Here is a 13,948-nt window from a genome sequence, read left to right on the forward strand (position 1 = left end):
TTCAATTAAATTTTAAATGAGAGTCACCAGAGGTTTGCTTCAAACTTCAAATTATTGCTTTTAGGTTGAGAGTCATATTATACTTCACCATCACCACACACATATCAAAGAACCTTGGCTGAAGGGCAGTCTGTAAATGTTATAAATAATAATAAATGTTCTTGCTTCAAATAAGAACCCTGTGTACAACTTGATTGTGTGCTGGTAGCTTCTTTTCACCCCAGAGCGGGGGTTCTCAACCTTTCCATCATCCCCAGTGCCCACTTGAGAGGGATGAAAATTACTCAGGCCCAACAGTCACGACCTTGAGTCTCAGTCACAAGGTGCAGGGGTGACTCCAGTCACAAAATGATGGCAGTTGGAAGCAGAGTTTGGCATAATCTGGTAGCAGTTACTGACATCATTTTTTATTGACATTTTATGTTTAATCCCATTTTGGAAATTTCTAAATTCTTTGCCATAGTGATTTCCTTATGGCAAGGAGTTCTGCAGTTCAGTTTTCCTTAAGCTAAGTATTGACAACAGTTCTGGAAGTGTTGTCTCAGTCTCCTCGTATTAGGTACAATTTGTTGATCAGAGAAAGCTTTTCATTTTATATTTTCCTTTAGTGCCCCCATGCCTCTGAAAGTATTTCTACTTATCTTTTGATATTTTTTCTCCCTTTCTCCTTTCATACATGTACCTTATTCCCCCTGAAACTACCAGTTTCTTTAATTCCTCTTTCCTGCTTCTTTTATGTTCACTTTTTCCTTTATAATGTCTTTCTTCATTTATCCTCTTCCTTTCTAGTTTATTTTTATTTATTGTTTAATATTAACCTTTTTTCCTGTCTAACTTCCTTCAATATCTCTCCTGGCCTTTTCTTGTCAAAGAAGGGAGACCTCCCTTTCTTCCCGTGCCAAATTATCTGTTTCCCACCCATCTTTCAGTCTTCAGGGAACTTGTGGGTGCTGGCATTGGTCCAAACAAAAGGTGAGCCAGGGAGCAAGATGGATGAGTGAGGAGGCACTGGGTGGGCTGTGACACTGAGGCCCACCGGTGATTTCAGGCTCACAGTTTGAGAAACACTGCCTTGGAGGAAGGAGCATTAAAAATCATATTTGGGGCTGACGTCGTCATTGAAATTAATTGTAAATCTATTTCAGGAAGGGGAACACTGTGACCATTGTGCCTTGGAGCCTTGTGTACTTCCCAAAAATTAAATCAGGACAACTATTGAATTGTTTAATAGATGTCTCTTTTTATTCAAGTAGAATACATTATAAATATTTTAGAATACATTATAAGCATAATATATTCTAAAGAGTAGCAAGAAGAGATCTTGGCTTGTATTTGTCTGGTTCTTCATTCGTATTCTAACTACAAGAGATATCTCTGTTAAATAGCATGGTGGGACAACATAACAGCACTCTAAAGCCCCATCTGTACTATACATTTAAAGCAGCGTTCTTCCACTTTTAAGAAGTCATGGAGTCCCTCAAAGAATTCTGGGAACTGTAATTTGTTAAGGTGTGCTGAGAGTTTAGGAGAGTCCTATTCCCCTCATAGAGCTGCAGTTTACAGAGTTCCCTGGGAAGAGGGATTGATTGTTAAACCACTCTGGGAACTGAGATTCTTTGGGGGAAAAACATTACTGTTTAAAGTGGTTGTCAAGGCATAGTGCAGTTGGGGACTTAACACGAATGGTCACAGAAAGTTTTTTATTTCATAACATTAAATCAATATTAAGTATTTTCAGTATAAAATCATATCATTTTGTACAGCTTTTAAAAGCTACAAAATTCTTTATACACTGAAAAGTCCCAGTTGGACTTCTGCTCTGCGGGGGTCACATCTTGCAGGACCAGGCCCCAGGTACTCAGCCAGCTGTGGCTGATTTTTTCCACCTGTCCCTTCTCTGGAGGGGATACATAAGCTGGCTGGCAGAGGTGGCTCCTGCTTTGTCTGCCTTTTTCTGGGTCTTCAGTTATGTGCCTGAGAGAGAGGACTCAGAGCCAAGTGAGAAGATTTGAGGGGGGGCCAATTAGTGTAGTGATGGGTAGAGGGAGATATGGCGTTGTGAGGAGGACTTGCCAGGTAAGGGGAACGCGGCCCAGGCAGTTAATGGCTGTGCCTTGTTCCGGTCCTCCCCGCACCCGTAGGTTTGTTGGTTGCCCTATCAGCCAGCTCTCAGGCCTCCGGATGCTGCTGCTAAATGCCGATCGATTTAATTGTGGATGAGGCAGCCAATCTGCCATGTATAACCAAGACCTGGGTGGGTGAGGAGGGGGGAGTCAGTCTCTCCCGGCTATGTCCACTAGGGTACCTGGTCCAGCATCAGGGTAGACCTGAGGGTCGGGGAGGGGGGGTTGCTGTGGTCTATAGGAGCTCCATCTTCCTCTGCAAGCACCCTGTCCATGTGACTACTGGTCTGGAGTGTTTGCACCTTATGTTGGGTCAGCAGGACAGACTGGGGATTCTGTTGGTGTACCGCCCACCCCGCTGCCCAACAGACTCCCTAGCTGAGCTGACGGAGGTGGTCTTGGGTGTACTGTTGAGATCCCCCAGACTGTTGGTTCTGGGGGATGTCAAATCCATGCCGAGGCCACCTTATCCGGGGCGGCTCAGGATTTCATGGTCTCCATGACAACCATGGGACTGTCCCAATATGCCATTGGCCCAACACTTGTAGCAGGGCATACTCTAGATTTGGTTTTTGTATCTGGACATGGAGTTGGTGATCTGAATATGGGGGGCCTTACATCAGTCCCTCTGTCATGGACAAATCACTGCTTGCTGAAGTTTAGACTTACAGCAGCTTTTCCCCTCTGGAAGGGTGGGGGACCTATTAAGTTGGTCCACCCCCAGAGACTAATGGCTCCAGATGGTTTCCAAAGGGCTCTGGGGAGTTTTCCGGCTGATAGGGCTGGTGCTCATGTTGAAGCCCTGGTTGAACTGTGCAATACAGAAATGACCCAGGTGGTTGACATGATTGCTCCTGAGCACCCTCTCCTGTGTAGAGCTCATACAGCTCCATGGTATACCCCAGAGCTGAGAGCAATGAAACAATATAGGAGACGGCTTGAGTGCAGATGAAGGTGAACTCCTAGTAGATGCAATTATACACTGGCAAGTGCCTATGGTAAGCTGTATTTAGGGGCAGTGAGGGCAGCAAAAAAACAATATTTTGCTGCCACTATCAAATCATCACTCTGCCTCCCAGTGGAGCTCTTCAGAATTGTCCGGGGGCTATTACACTCTGGCCCCAAGGACATAGTAGAACCATCTGAGGCCCGCTGTAATGAATTTGCTAGGCACTTCCAGAATAAAATCTTTAGCATCCGCCAGGACTTAGACTCCAGTGTTATAGCAGGTGAATCAAGCGAGGTATCCAGAGCATAGCCTTGTCCCGATTTCTTGGATGAGTTTCAGTTGGTGCAGCTTGAGGACATTGACAAGGTGCTTGGACAGGTTCGTGCGACTACTTCTGTGCTGGATCCTTGCCCTTCTTGGCTAATAAAAGCTAGCAGGGACGGAACAGCCGGCTGGGCCAGGGAAGTGCGAGAGGGGATGGTCCCTGGCTGCCTGAAAGAGGCAGTAGTGAGACCACTCCTGAAGAGGCCCTCCCTGGACCCAGAAAATCTTAATTATAGGCCGGTAGCAAATATGTTCCATTCCTGGGCAAGGTCCTGGGACGAGTGGTTGCAGGCCAGCTCCAGACACTCTTGGATGAGACCGATTATCTGGATCCATTTCAGTCGGGTTTCAGGCCTGGTTTTGGCACGGAAACAGCCTTGGCCGCCCTGTATGATGACCTCTGTCGGGAGAGAGACGGGGAGTGTGACTCTGTTGATTCTCCTTGATCTCTCAGCAGCTTTCGATACCATCGACCATGGTATCCTTCTGGGAAGACTGGCTGAGTTGGGAGTGGGAGGGACTGCATTGCGGTGGTTCCACTCCTACTTGGCAGGTTGCCTCCAGAAGGTGGTGCTTGGGGAACATTACTCGGCACCCTGGACTCTCCAGTATGGGGCTCCGCAGGGGTCAGTTCCGTCCCCCATGCTGTTCAACATCTACATGAAACCGTTGGGTGCGGTCATCCGGAGCTTTGGAGTGCATTGCCATCAGTATGCTGATGACACGCAGCTCTATTTCTCCTTTTCATCTTCTTCAGGTGAGGCTGTCAATGTGCTGAACCAGTGCCTGGCTGCAACAATGGACTGGATGAGGGCTAATAAACTGAGGCTCAATCCAGACAAGACTAAGATGCTGCTAGTGGGTGGTTCTTCTGACCAGATGGTGGATGATCAACCTGTTCTGGATGGGGTTGCACTCCCCCTGAAGGAGCAGGTTCGTAGCTTGGGGGTTCTCCTAGAACCATCTCTGTCACTTGAGGCTCAGGTAGCCTCGGTGGCACGGAGTGCCTTCCACCAACTTCGGTTGGTGGCCCAACTACGTCCCTATCTGGACAGGGATAACCTGGCTTCAGTTGTCCATGCTCTGGTAACCTCCAAATTAGATTACTGCAATGCACTGTACGTGGGGCTGCCTTTGAAGACGGTTCAGAAACTGCAGCTTGTGCAAAATGCAGCAGCTAGATTGGTAACAGGGACCAGACGGTCCGAACGTATAAAACCAATTCTGGCCCGCTTGCATTGGCTGCCTGTATGTTTCTGAGCTCAATTCAAGGTGCTGGTTTGGACCTATAAAGCCTTACACGGCTTCGGACCACAATACCTAATGGAATGCCTCTCCTGATACGAACCCACCCATACACTATGTTCAAGATCAAAGGCCTTCCTCTGGGTGCCTACTCCAAGGGAAGCTCACAGGGTGGCAACAAGCGAAAGGGACTTCTCAGTGGTGGCCCCAAAATTATCCAATGATCTCTGTGATGAGGTACGCCTGGTGCCAACACTGTTATCTTTTCGGCACCAGATCAAGACTTTCCTCTTCTCCCAGGCATTTTAGCATGTGTTTTAAATTGTTTTTATATTGTTTTAAATTTTAAAATTGTGTTTCAAATTGTTTTTAAAATATGTGTTTTAAATTGTACATTTGTTTTAATGTTTTTGATTGCTGTAAACCGCCCAGAGAGCTTCGGCTATGGGGCGGTATACAAGTGCAATAAATAAATAAATAAAATAAGATGTTAAATTATATTTTCTCTCATAAGCACATTCAATTTTAAAGATTTAACATTTAAAATTTTAAAATGTACGAGACTTCATGAAATAGATTGTTTTTGGTTTCAGATTCAAAATGTTTTAGATTTGGTATCTGAATTAACAGTTCATAAAGCCACATTTATTTTCTCAGACTTCTCTCTCTGTTTCAGAAATTAATGGAACGTATGCAGAATCCAGAATATTCAACAACAATGGACGTGGCGCCTGTCATTTTAGCTGCTCACCGTAACAACTATGAAATTCTAACAATGCTATTAAAGCAGGATGTGTCACTACCCAAACCTCATGCTGTTGGCTGTGAATGCACATTATGTACAGCCAAGAACAAAAAAGATAGCCTCCGGCACTCCAGGTTACATTAATTAGCTCTATATTCATGCATGCAATTTCTTTCCTATCTTCTAACAGTACTTCCAAAGCAGCTTACTGTAGATTTTAAGCAACCACTTATATGGTTGCTTGTAAGAATCATTTCCAGGGAATGCCCAAAGCTTAGCGGTAGCACACAAGTTCTGTATGCAAAATGTCCCAAGTTCAAGTACCAGGCATCTCCAGGTAGAAATACCTCTGGGGAGCTCCTACAGTTGGTGTAGACAATATTGAACTAGATGGATCAATGGTCTTACTCTGTATAAGGCAGCTTCCTGTGTTCCAGATGACCCAGGAGAGAAGCTGTTGTAAATAGAGAGTTGGTTATGTTTTTCTTTCAGGTCATGATAAATCACCAACATGGCTGTGTGGAGTAGATAATTGTAGGATCTTTCTTCTAAACTGAGAGAAGGATTGCCCTTTCTCCCAAGATTTTGGGACCACCACATATTTCAGCATGAGGAGCTTAAGGACTTTCGTCCTCTTCACATTGCATTGTTATTTAGCATGGCTGGGATGCAGCACAAAAACAGGTGGATACGTGGTGGGGCAGGATAGAAGCAAGACTAGGCAGATTCTTCTTTGCCCCATCCTAGAGGCTTTTCAGTCATTAGGGAGCCAGTTACATCGGACTGCTGTGAATGGTAAATGGAACCAATTACCTAGAGAGGTAGTGGGCTCTCCGACACTGGAGGCATTCAAGAGGCATCTGGACAGCCATCTGTCTGGAATGCTTTGTTTTGGATTCCTGCATTGAGCAGGGGGTTGGTCTTGATGGCCTTATAGGCCCCTTCCAACTCTTCGATTCTATGATCTATTATAGGATTGCAAATCGTGAACAGCATAGCAATCAAATATGTCTCAGTTGCATTGCACAGGATATCTCTAGTTATGTACTCAGACTTAAGTTTGGGTACCATTTCCAGTGTAATGGGAGTAGTGCATGTATTTGCTGCAGTTTTCATTTTAATATCAATGTGCTTATCCTTTTGAAATGCTTAATGCATCCTTATAAACAACCCACAAAGTACTAGCCTGAATTTGTTTGTTAGTAGCCTGGCAAGAGGCTAGTAACTTACATTTCTGTACTAGTAATGGAGTAAAGGGCTTTTCTTCCTGATTGCTGATACCTTATTCCAAATTAGTTTAGGTTGCCTGGAAATACAGCATCACACTTTGATCTATGAAATTATGTCAGTTTGTCAACCCCAGCCTCATATTAAAAACTAATTGGTAGATACAGTAAATTTTAGGAGTGATTATTAATAAACTTTCTTCAGTGCTGGAGCCAAAGTCAACTTAAATAATTCGCCTAGTGCATGCTTTTGGGGAGTAAATATGACAGTTCAATTTTCTTTTGCCTTACTAGATATGGCTTTAAATGTAGACATGCTCTCCAGACTCCTAAAATTAAACAGATTTCAAACAGTTGAAAATATTGAGAATAAAATTGTTTCCCTTAATATGTGTTCTTTTGACATTTTTATCACAGATTTCGTCTTGATATTTATCGATGTTTGGCCAGTCCTGCACTAATAATGTTGACAGAGGAGGATCCAATTCTGAGAGCCTTTGAACTTAGTGCAGACTTAAGAGAACTAAGCCTTGTAGAAGTTGAATTCAGGTATTGGTAAAAAATTAACTCTTATTACTATCTCATCGTGTTTTGGACAAAGCCACATCACAGTGGGTCAACAGAATGCAAATTATAAATTGTAAATGAAATCAGGAAATTTACTGTGCAATCCTATGCATTTGTGTTTAGGATTGCAGCCTTGCTTATAAAATGGTTTATTGTTAAGAAATAGGCACCAAATGCTAATATTTAGTGTAGTTATTTTACGTCAAGGGTATGGAATTTTACTCATTTTGGAAACTACTGCATATACTTCAGTGATTCACAGAGGCTTAGTTAAGGAGCTGTTAACCTATGTTCCCTCCCAGTCCCAGCTTTGCTACCTGTCGATTGGGATATGGGAGAAAAGTGCCCTACTTGAAGTCTAAAGTGGATTCACCTGTTCTGGTCTGACCATGACCCAGATCAGATCAATGGTCTACTACAAAATCTGCAGTCCAATGGAGCTATGAGGTGGTCTGGAGATAGTATATTGCATCCATTCAACTCCCCCCTCCCCTAAGTCCTTTCTAAAATCCAACTGCAACACATGGGGTTTTCCCCAGGTAGCATGCCATCATGTGGGTTATAGTGCCATCTACAGTCTGAAGGCAAGATTGTACTGAAGTTAAGACCTGGGGCATCCATTCCCCTCCCACTCCAGTTCATTCTTGCCTTCATCCGAGGCAGTTACATCCATGTGTAGTGTGAGAATATTGTGTGAAAGTTTTGTGTGTGTGAGAGTATGTTTGGGGCTGGGGGCTGTTGTGGTTGGGGTTTTTTCCAGTTTCCCCCCTCTCCCTCCTCTTTCACCTTCATCCGTTTTTGGGGTAGTTTGGGTTGGTTTGGGGTAGTTGGTTTGAGTTGTTCCCCCCCATCTCTACCCTGCCTGTCCCTCTTTTGTTTTTGTGGATAGTGGAGGCTGCTAGTGCAGCCTCTATTTTTTTTGAGATAGCGGCTCACTTGGAGCTTGCAGCGGCAGCTCCCCTTCCCCTGCTTTCAGGCCTGGGTTGGAGGGCCTGTTACTGTGCCTGCCGGCAGAAGCAGCTAGTCTGAAGCTCACGGCGGCGGCTTCTATTCTTGCTCTGCTTGGCTGTAGCGGCAGCTTCTATTCTCATTGTGCTTGGCCTCGCAGCAGCTGCTTCCTCCCCCCCATGCCTTGCACTTGTGTTCGGTGGCGCCCGCTACTGTGGCCCGCCTGAAATGCAGCCGGTCTTATTGGTGGCACTTGCTACTGTAGCCCACCTGGAGCTTGTGGCTGCAGCTTCTCTCCCTGTTGCCCCTGGTGGCAGCTTTCCCCCCCTTTTTGGAGCTTGCTGCTGCACCTCCGGTTAAAGGGGGAGGTGGTAGCACCTGGTAATGCGGCCCACCTAGAGCACATGGCAGTGGCTCTTCGCTCTGGTCATCGACTGCTGGGGTGGTTGCTTTATTACTGCCCTCCCCAGGCGGCTGCGTCTACTACCGTCAATGATGGCCGCCATTGTGCTCCCTGATACTGTCAGACTCGTTGGCCACCATTTTGTTTTTTACTTTTCCCACCTTTTAATCAACTGCCATTTCGTTTGCTTTATGTTTTCCCACTCTTTTTTTCTGAGGCATTTGTCCTTTAAAGCTCTTTAGTTCCCCCCTCCACATATCGCATCAGCATTTTGTGTTCAACGTATTTATATAGGGGGATATATAGGGTATTTGTACTAACGTTATTTTTATTGGGGGGGAAAAGTTCCAGGAGGTAGAGAGGCTACAAGATATATAAGTGCACAGGAGCAGTACCGCACCCCTCCCACTGGGCATGTACCTGGGGTTTGATTTTATTGTATCTTGGCGCTAGCAGTGCACTTGGGGCTGTACCGCTCCCCTCATCCGTGGATGTGTATCGGTGCCCCTATTCACACTGCACCTCTCTTCTAGTGCATGTGTTGACTACAAATACCACACACCACACTCTTGTGCATGTATATTATGGCGGATCAGCCTGCAGATGCAGCCCAGGCGCTCGGGGCAAAACAGCAGTGCAAAGGTCCTGACGCACCACAAGTCTTCAAAGCACAAGCAATCCAGACCTCACTCCAAGGCTGTAGCTAAAACCAAACACTTGTCCAGCCGCAGGGCTGCCAGGCGAGCTTGATACGTGTCAGTTCCGGCTTCAGAGGAAGCTGGCCAAGAGAGGTTGACAGCCCTCTTTCATTCACCCACTGGGTCATCAGAGGAGGAGTTTGAAGGGTTTCCTAACAAACCACTTTTGGACTGTCCGTCTCAATCTGTGTCAACTGCTAGAGCCCACACTTTTCGCCAGTCTGATGAGTTTCTTGCACCTCTGCCTCTACAAGCGCAGCTGCCTCTGCCTCAACTAGTGCAGCCACTGCCCTTGGACCCTCAGATGGCCACTCTTACCCCTCTACTGGGGTTGCAGTTGACTCCGGAATTTGTCACCCAGTTGAAGGATGCCTTCTTGGGTTCCCTCTCTCAAACATAGACACTGCCGCAGGTGAATCCATTGGCTCAGCCCGCCTCAGACTCTCGGGGATCGTACGGGGCACATCTGCATACCAGCGCATTGGGCAACACTGCTGTATCGATGAAGCTCCACCACCTTCACCAAATCCCTTCGATATCGCCAGATATCTCCCCGGCAGTGTGTCACCATTTTCCTTCCTGGAGTTTACCATAGGTCCTGCAAGCACTACAGCACTCCCCCTTTGAGGCCCTCAAGTCAGTGCCATTGCGACTGTTGTCTTTCAAGGTCCTGTTTCTGGTGGTGGTCACCTTGGCAAGAAGAGTTTCAGAGTTGGAACCATTGTCATCGGCGCGCCATTTCTGCATCTTCTATAAGGTTGTGTTGTGTCCAGATCCATCTTTTCATCCTAAAGTCAATTCAGTGTTCCACTGCAGCCAGGACATTGTTCTTCCTTCATTCTGCCCTAAGCCCGTTCATCCGCTGGAGAAGGCCTGTCACTCTTTAGATGTTCGTAGGGCCCTTAAAACGTATCTGTCTCGAACCCAGGACATAAGATTAACAGATTACCTGTTTGTATCCTTTCACCCACGGACACTGGGGAAAAAGGTTTCTAATTCCACCTTGTCTTGTTGGTTGCGTGCCTGCATTACACTGGCTTACGAGTCACTTAAACTTCCAGTGCCTAGTAAGATCACGGCACACTCGACTAGGTTGGCAGCCACTGTGGCTGCATTTGCAACCAACACACCTCTTGCAACACATATTTGCAGAGCGGCTGTATGGTCTACTCCAGATTCCTTTATCAAGCATTATAAAATAGACGGCTATGCCTCTGCTGATGCCTTTTTTGGGAGGTGTGTTCTGCAACAGGTTGTTTCTCATATGTAAGCAGTGTGTGGTCCCTCCCTGTTGGGGCTGCTTTGGTACATCCCAAGTGATGGCATGCTACCTAGGGAAAACGGACCATTGGTCTCACCTGAAGGGTGATTTTCCCAGGTATCATGTCATCACAGCCCTCCCTGTTGGAGGATGCCTGGGTGTTTTGTATCACCTTTCAAATTATTTCTATTCAAAGTTGTATTGCATAGATCGTGTGACTGAGTCAACCTTTCTGGTTTTATTAGGAGTGGATGTGTGTTATTTGAGGCAGTGTCCCTATTTTCCTTGCTGGTAGGCCTGTTGGCCCTTTTGTACCTTTTCAGATATCTCACTTTGACTTCATTGCCAATGAACTGGAGTGGGAGGGGCATGGATGCCCCAGGTCTTGACTTCAGTACATTCTTGCCTTTTGGCGCTAGATGGCGCTATAACCCACGTGATGGAATGATACCTGGGAAAACCACCCTTCAGGTGAGACCAGTGGTCCGTTCTTTGCCACCACATGCTTTGAATGCTTGTACAGCAAGTCTCCATGTGGGCAATGGGACTCCCAGGGTAAATTGCATGGAAAAAATATGGGCATGTGAAAAATGTATAATGGGTTATATGCCCATTGGTTTTGGCTTTTGCTTCTAAGACCTATGTAATTGCAAACCAATACATTTCAATTGTTAGAACAACTAATCAACATGCATCATTGAATAAATATGTGAATTACACAATGAAAAAAATGGATATTAGTTGGATCCAGACTAAGTTTGTGACACTCATAGAAATCAAGTGAATCATTACTAACTTGTCCCATTGATTTCAATGGGACAAAGCTTCACTGATCTGGATCTGGATCCAGTCCACTGATTTGAAATCAGGTGTCTTCTTGAGTTAAAGCATCAATTTAAATCAGCTTGATTTTAACTCATTCCAGCCTCTATTCGATTTTTGTAGTGGAGGGACCTACTTTGCTGAAGTTAGCATCAAAAGTACATAAGAACATAAAAGCCCTCTAGATCAGGTCAAAGACCATCTAGTCCAGCATCCTGTTTTCACAGTGACCTAGCAAATGTTTATGGGAAGCCCACAGGCAGGACCTGAGTGCAACAGCAGTCTCCCAACTTGTGATTCCCAGCAACTAGTATATTGCAGCATACTGCCTCCAGCAGTAGAGGTAAAACACAGCCATCATGTACTTAGTACATTAGTATCTGTATCTGTTACCTTCTATATTTCCTAGAAATGATTATGAAGAACTAGCTCAGCAGTGTAAAACCTTTGCTAAAGATTTGCTTGCACAGGCACGAAATTCTCGGGAACTTGAAGTTATACTGAACCATACAGCAAGTGATGAGCATGTGGATAAACGAGGGCTGTTAGAAGAGAGGATGAATCTGAGTCGCCTAAAGCTTGCTATTAAATATAACCAAAAAGAGGTATGTATTGCAAACCTATCTGACTAATAGGTGGGATAGACCAATTATGTATCTTAATAGGTATCCTGCTTATAACAGTTTCAAGAACTATGAAGGAAATAAAGGCTGTTAAATCTGCACTGTAAGCTCCACTGGTAAAACATATCCAGCTGCTGCCCAATGCCATATATTGTTCCATGCCAGGCAAGTAGCTCATAGAACTAGGTGTTAGGATCATGGTACTGGCAAGACAGAATTAGCACCTTCCATCTGTATTGGATCAGTTTCAATTATTGTGATCTAAGGATGTGGACAGGCTGATTGAAGAACTGCAGCTGACCACTTACCCCCTTTGACCCTGCCCACCTTGGTTGTAAGGGACTGATTGGATGGATACAAGGAGTGATTAAGGCTTCACTGGAGGGGGGAAAACCATCCTCCTTGAAAGAGGCAGTGGGGCATCCCCTCCTTAAGAGGATATCTCTGGACCCAGAAGCATTAAACAACTGTCGCCCACTGGCACAGTGTTTGGGAGGGGTGTTGGCGGCCCAGCATCAGACATGTTTGGAGGAATTATCTGGATCCATTTCAGTCCAGGTTCATACTGGGTCATGGCATCGAAACCTCTTCAGTCACCCTGGTTGATGACATTTGTTGGAAGAGAGATAAGGGGAATGCAATCCTGCTCATTCTTCTTGACCCCTTGGTGGCTTTTGATACCGTTGGCCATAGTATCCTTCCTAAGCGGCTCAGTGAGCTGAAGGTTCTACCCCCAGGGACATTTCCAGCAAGTAGTTGGGTGGGCACTATTCGGCATCATGGGAGCTTTCCTATGGGGTCTTGCAGGGTACTGTCTTATCCTCCATGCTATTTAATACCTATCTGAAGCTGCTGGGAGCTGTCATCCAGAGATTGGAAGTGATGTGTCACCAGTATGCAGATGACACCCAACTCTATCTCTCTATTCTATCTGAATCGGGAAAAGCAGCTGAAGTGCTAGACTCGTGCTTCGAGGTGGTGATAGGCTGTATATGGGCGAGTCAGTTGAAGCTGAATCCTGAAAAGACAGAGGTGTAATGTGTTCCAAGTTCTCAAGTCTGGGAGGTGGGGAGATGGCTTGTTCTGGATGGGGTTGCACTCCCCTGGAAGAAGCAGGTCCGCAGCTTGGGGATACTCCTGGATCCAACGTTGACACTGGAGGTTCAGGTGGACTCAGTGGCAAGGAGTGCCTATTTCCAGCTCAGGCTGATTTGCCAGCTATGGCCCCTTTTAGACGGAGATGACTTGGCCACTGTGCTCCATGCTCTGGTAACTTCCTGGTTATTGTAATGTGTTCTACATGGGGTTTCCCTTGAAGACAACTCAGAAATGTCAACTGGTTCAAAATGCAGTAGTCAGATTACTGGCTGAAGTTCTGTTTAGGGCTCATAAAAACCCTTTTTTAACCCTGTGTTGATTGCCTGTTTCTGGGTGAATTCCAGTTGCTCACATTAGTGTTTAAAGCCCTAAATGACTTAGGCCCCAAATATCTGAGAGATTGCCTCCTTCCCTACAGATTCTTTCATGGGTTAAGATCAGCAGAGGGGGCCCTCTTAGTAGTTCCACTGCCCTCAGAAGTTCAACAGGAGGCAGGGGCGGCCCAGGAGAGGGCATTTTCTATGGCAGCCCCGAAGTTGTGAAAATCCATCCCCAGAGAAGTGTGTCTGGCACTCATTATGTAGCTTTCATCATATGCTGAAGATACATCTTTTTACCCTTGCCTTTGACATTTTAGATATTTTAGGACCCACCCTATTATCTTGTTTTAATTGTTTTTAAATTGTATTTTTAAAATTGTAACCCACCCTGGGACCTCATGGTGAAGGATAGGTAAGAAAGATGATGATAGCACTGGTCCCCTGCCTCAACTCAACTGCCCCTATTGACTCTGCTGATTTGGTTCTTACCTCTTTCATTCAATGTAGCACAGTGGTCTGTTCTCACCATAACGTGTTTCTGCTGGTAGGTGATATACAATCATACTGCAGCTGTGGATTGAAAATTAAAATGTCAT

At 45.5% G+C, this 13,948-nt stretch overlaps 1 protein-coding gene across 5 annotated transcripts in view; it reads left to right on the plus strand.

The window, feature by feature from the left end:
• The window catches only part of TRPC1 (transient receptor potential cation channel subfamily C member 1), a 59,359-nt gene that overhangs the window by 7,771 nt on the left and 37,640 nt on the right, over positions 1-13,948 (plus strand). For all 5 annotated transcript variants that reach the window (XR_009764083.1, XM_061636926.1, XM_061636930.1 and 2 more), the window contains 3 exons: positions 5,318-5,520; positions 7,030-7,161; positions 11,721-11,916. Coding sequence is in view for 4 of the 5 variants with exons in the window: in XM_061636926.1 (XP_061492910.1) it covers positions 5,318-5,520; positions 7,030-7,161; positions 11,721-11,916 (531 nt within the window). In the remaining variant the exon portion in view is untranslated. The remainder of the gene's footprint in view (positions 1-5,317; positions 5,521-7,029; positions 7,162-11,720; positions 11,917-13,948) is intronic.

The sequence above is a fragment of the Rhineura floridana genome, chromosome 7, assembly GCF_030035675.1.
Source record: "Rhineura floridana isolate rRhiFlo1 chromosome 7, rRhiFlo1.hap2, whole genome shotgun sequence".
Lineage (NCBI taxonomy): Eukaryota > Metazoa > Chordata > Lepidosauria > Squamata > Rhineuridae > Rhineura > Rhineura floridana.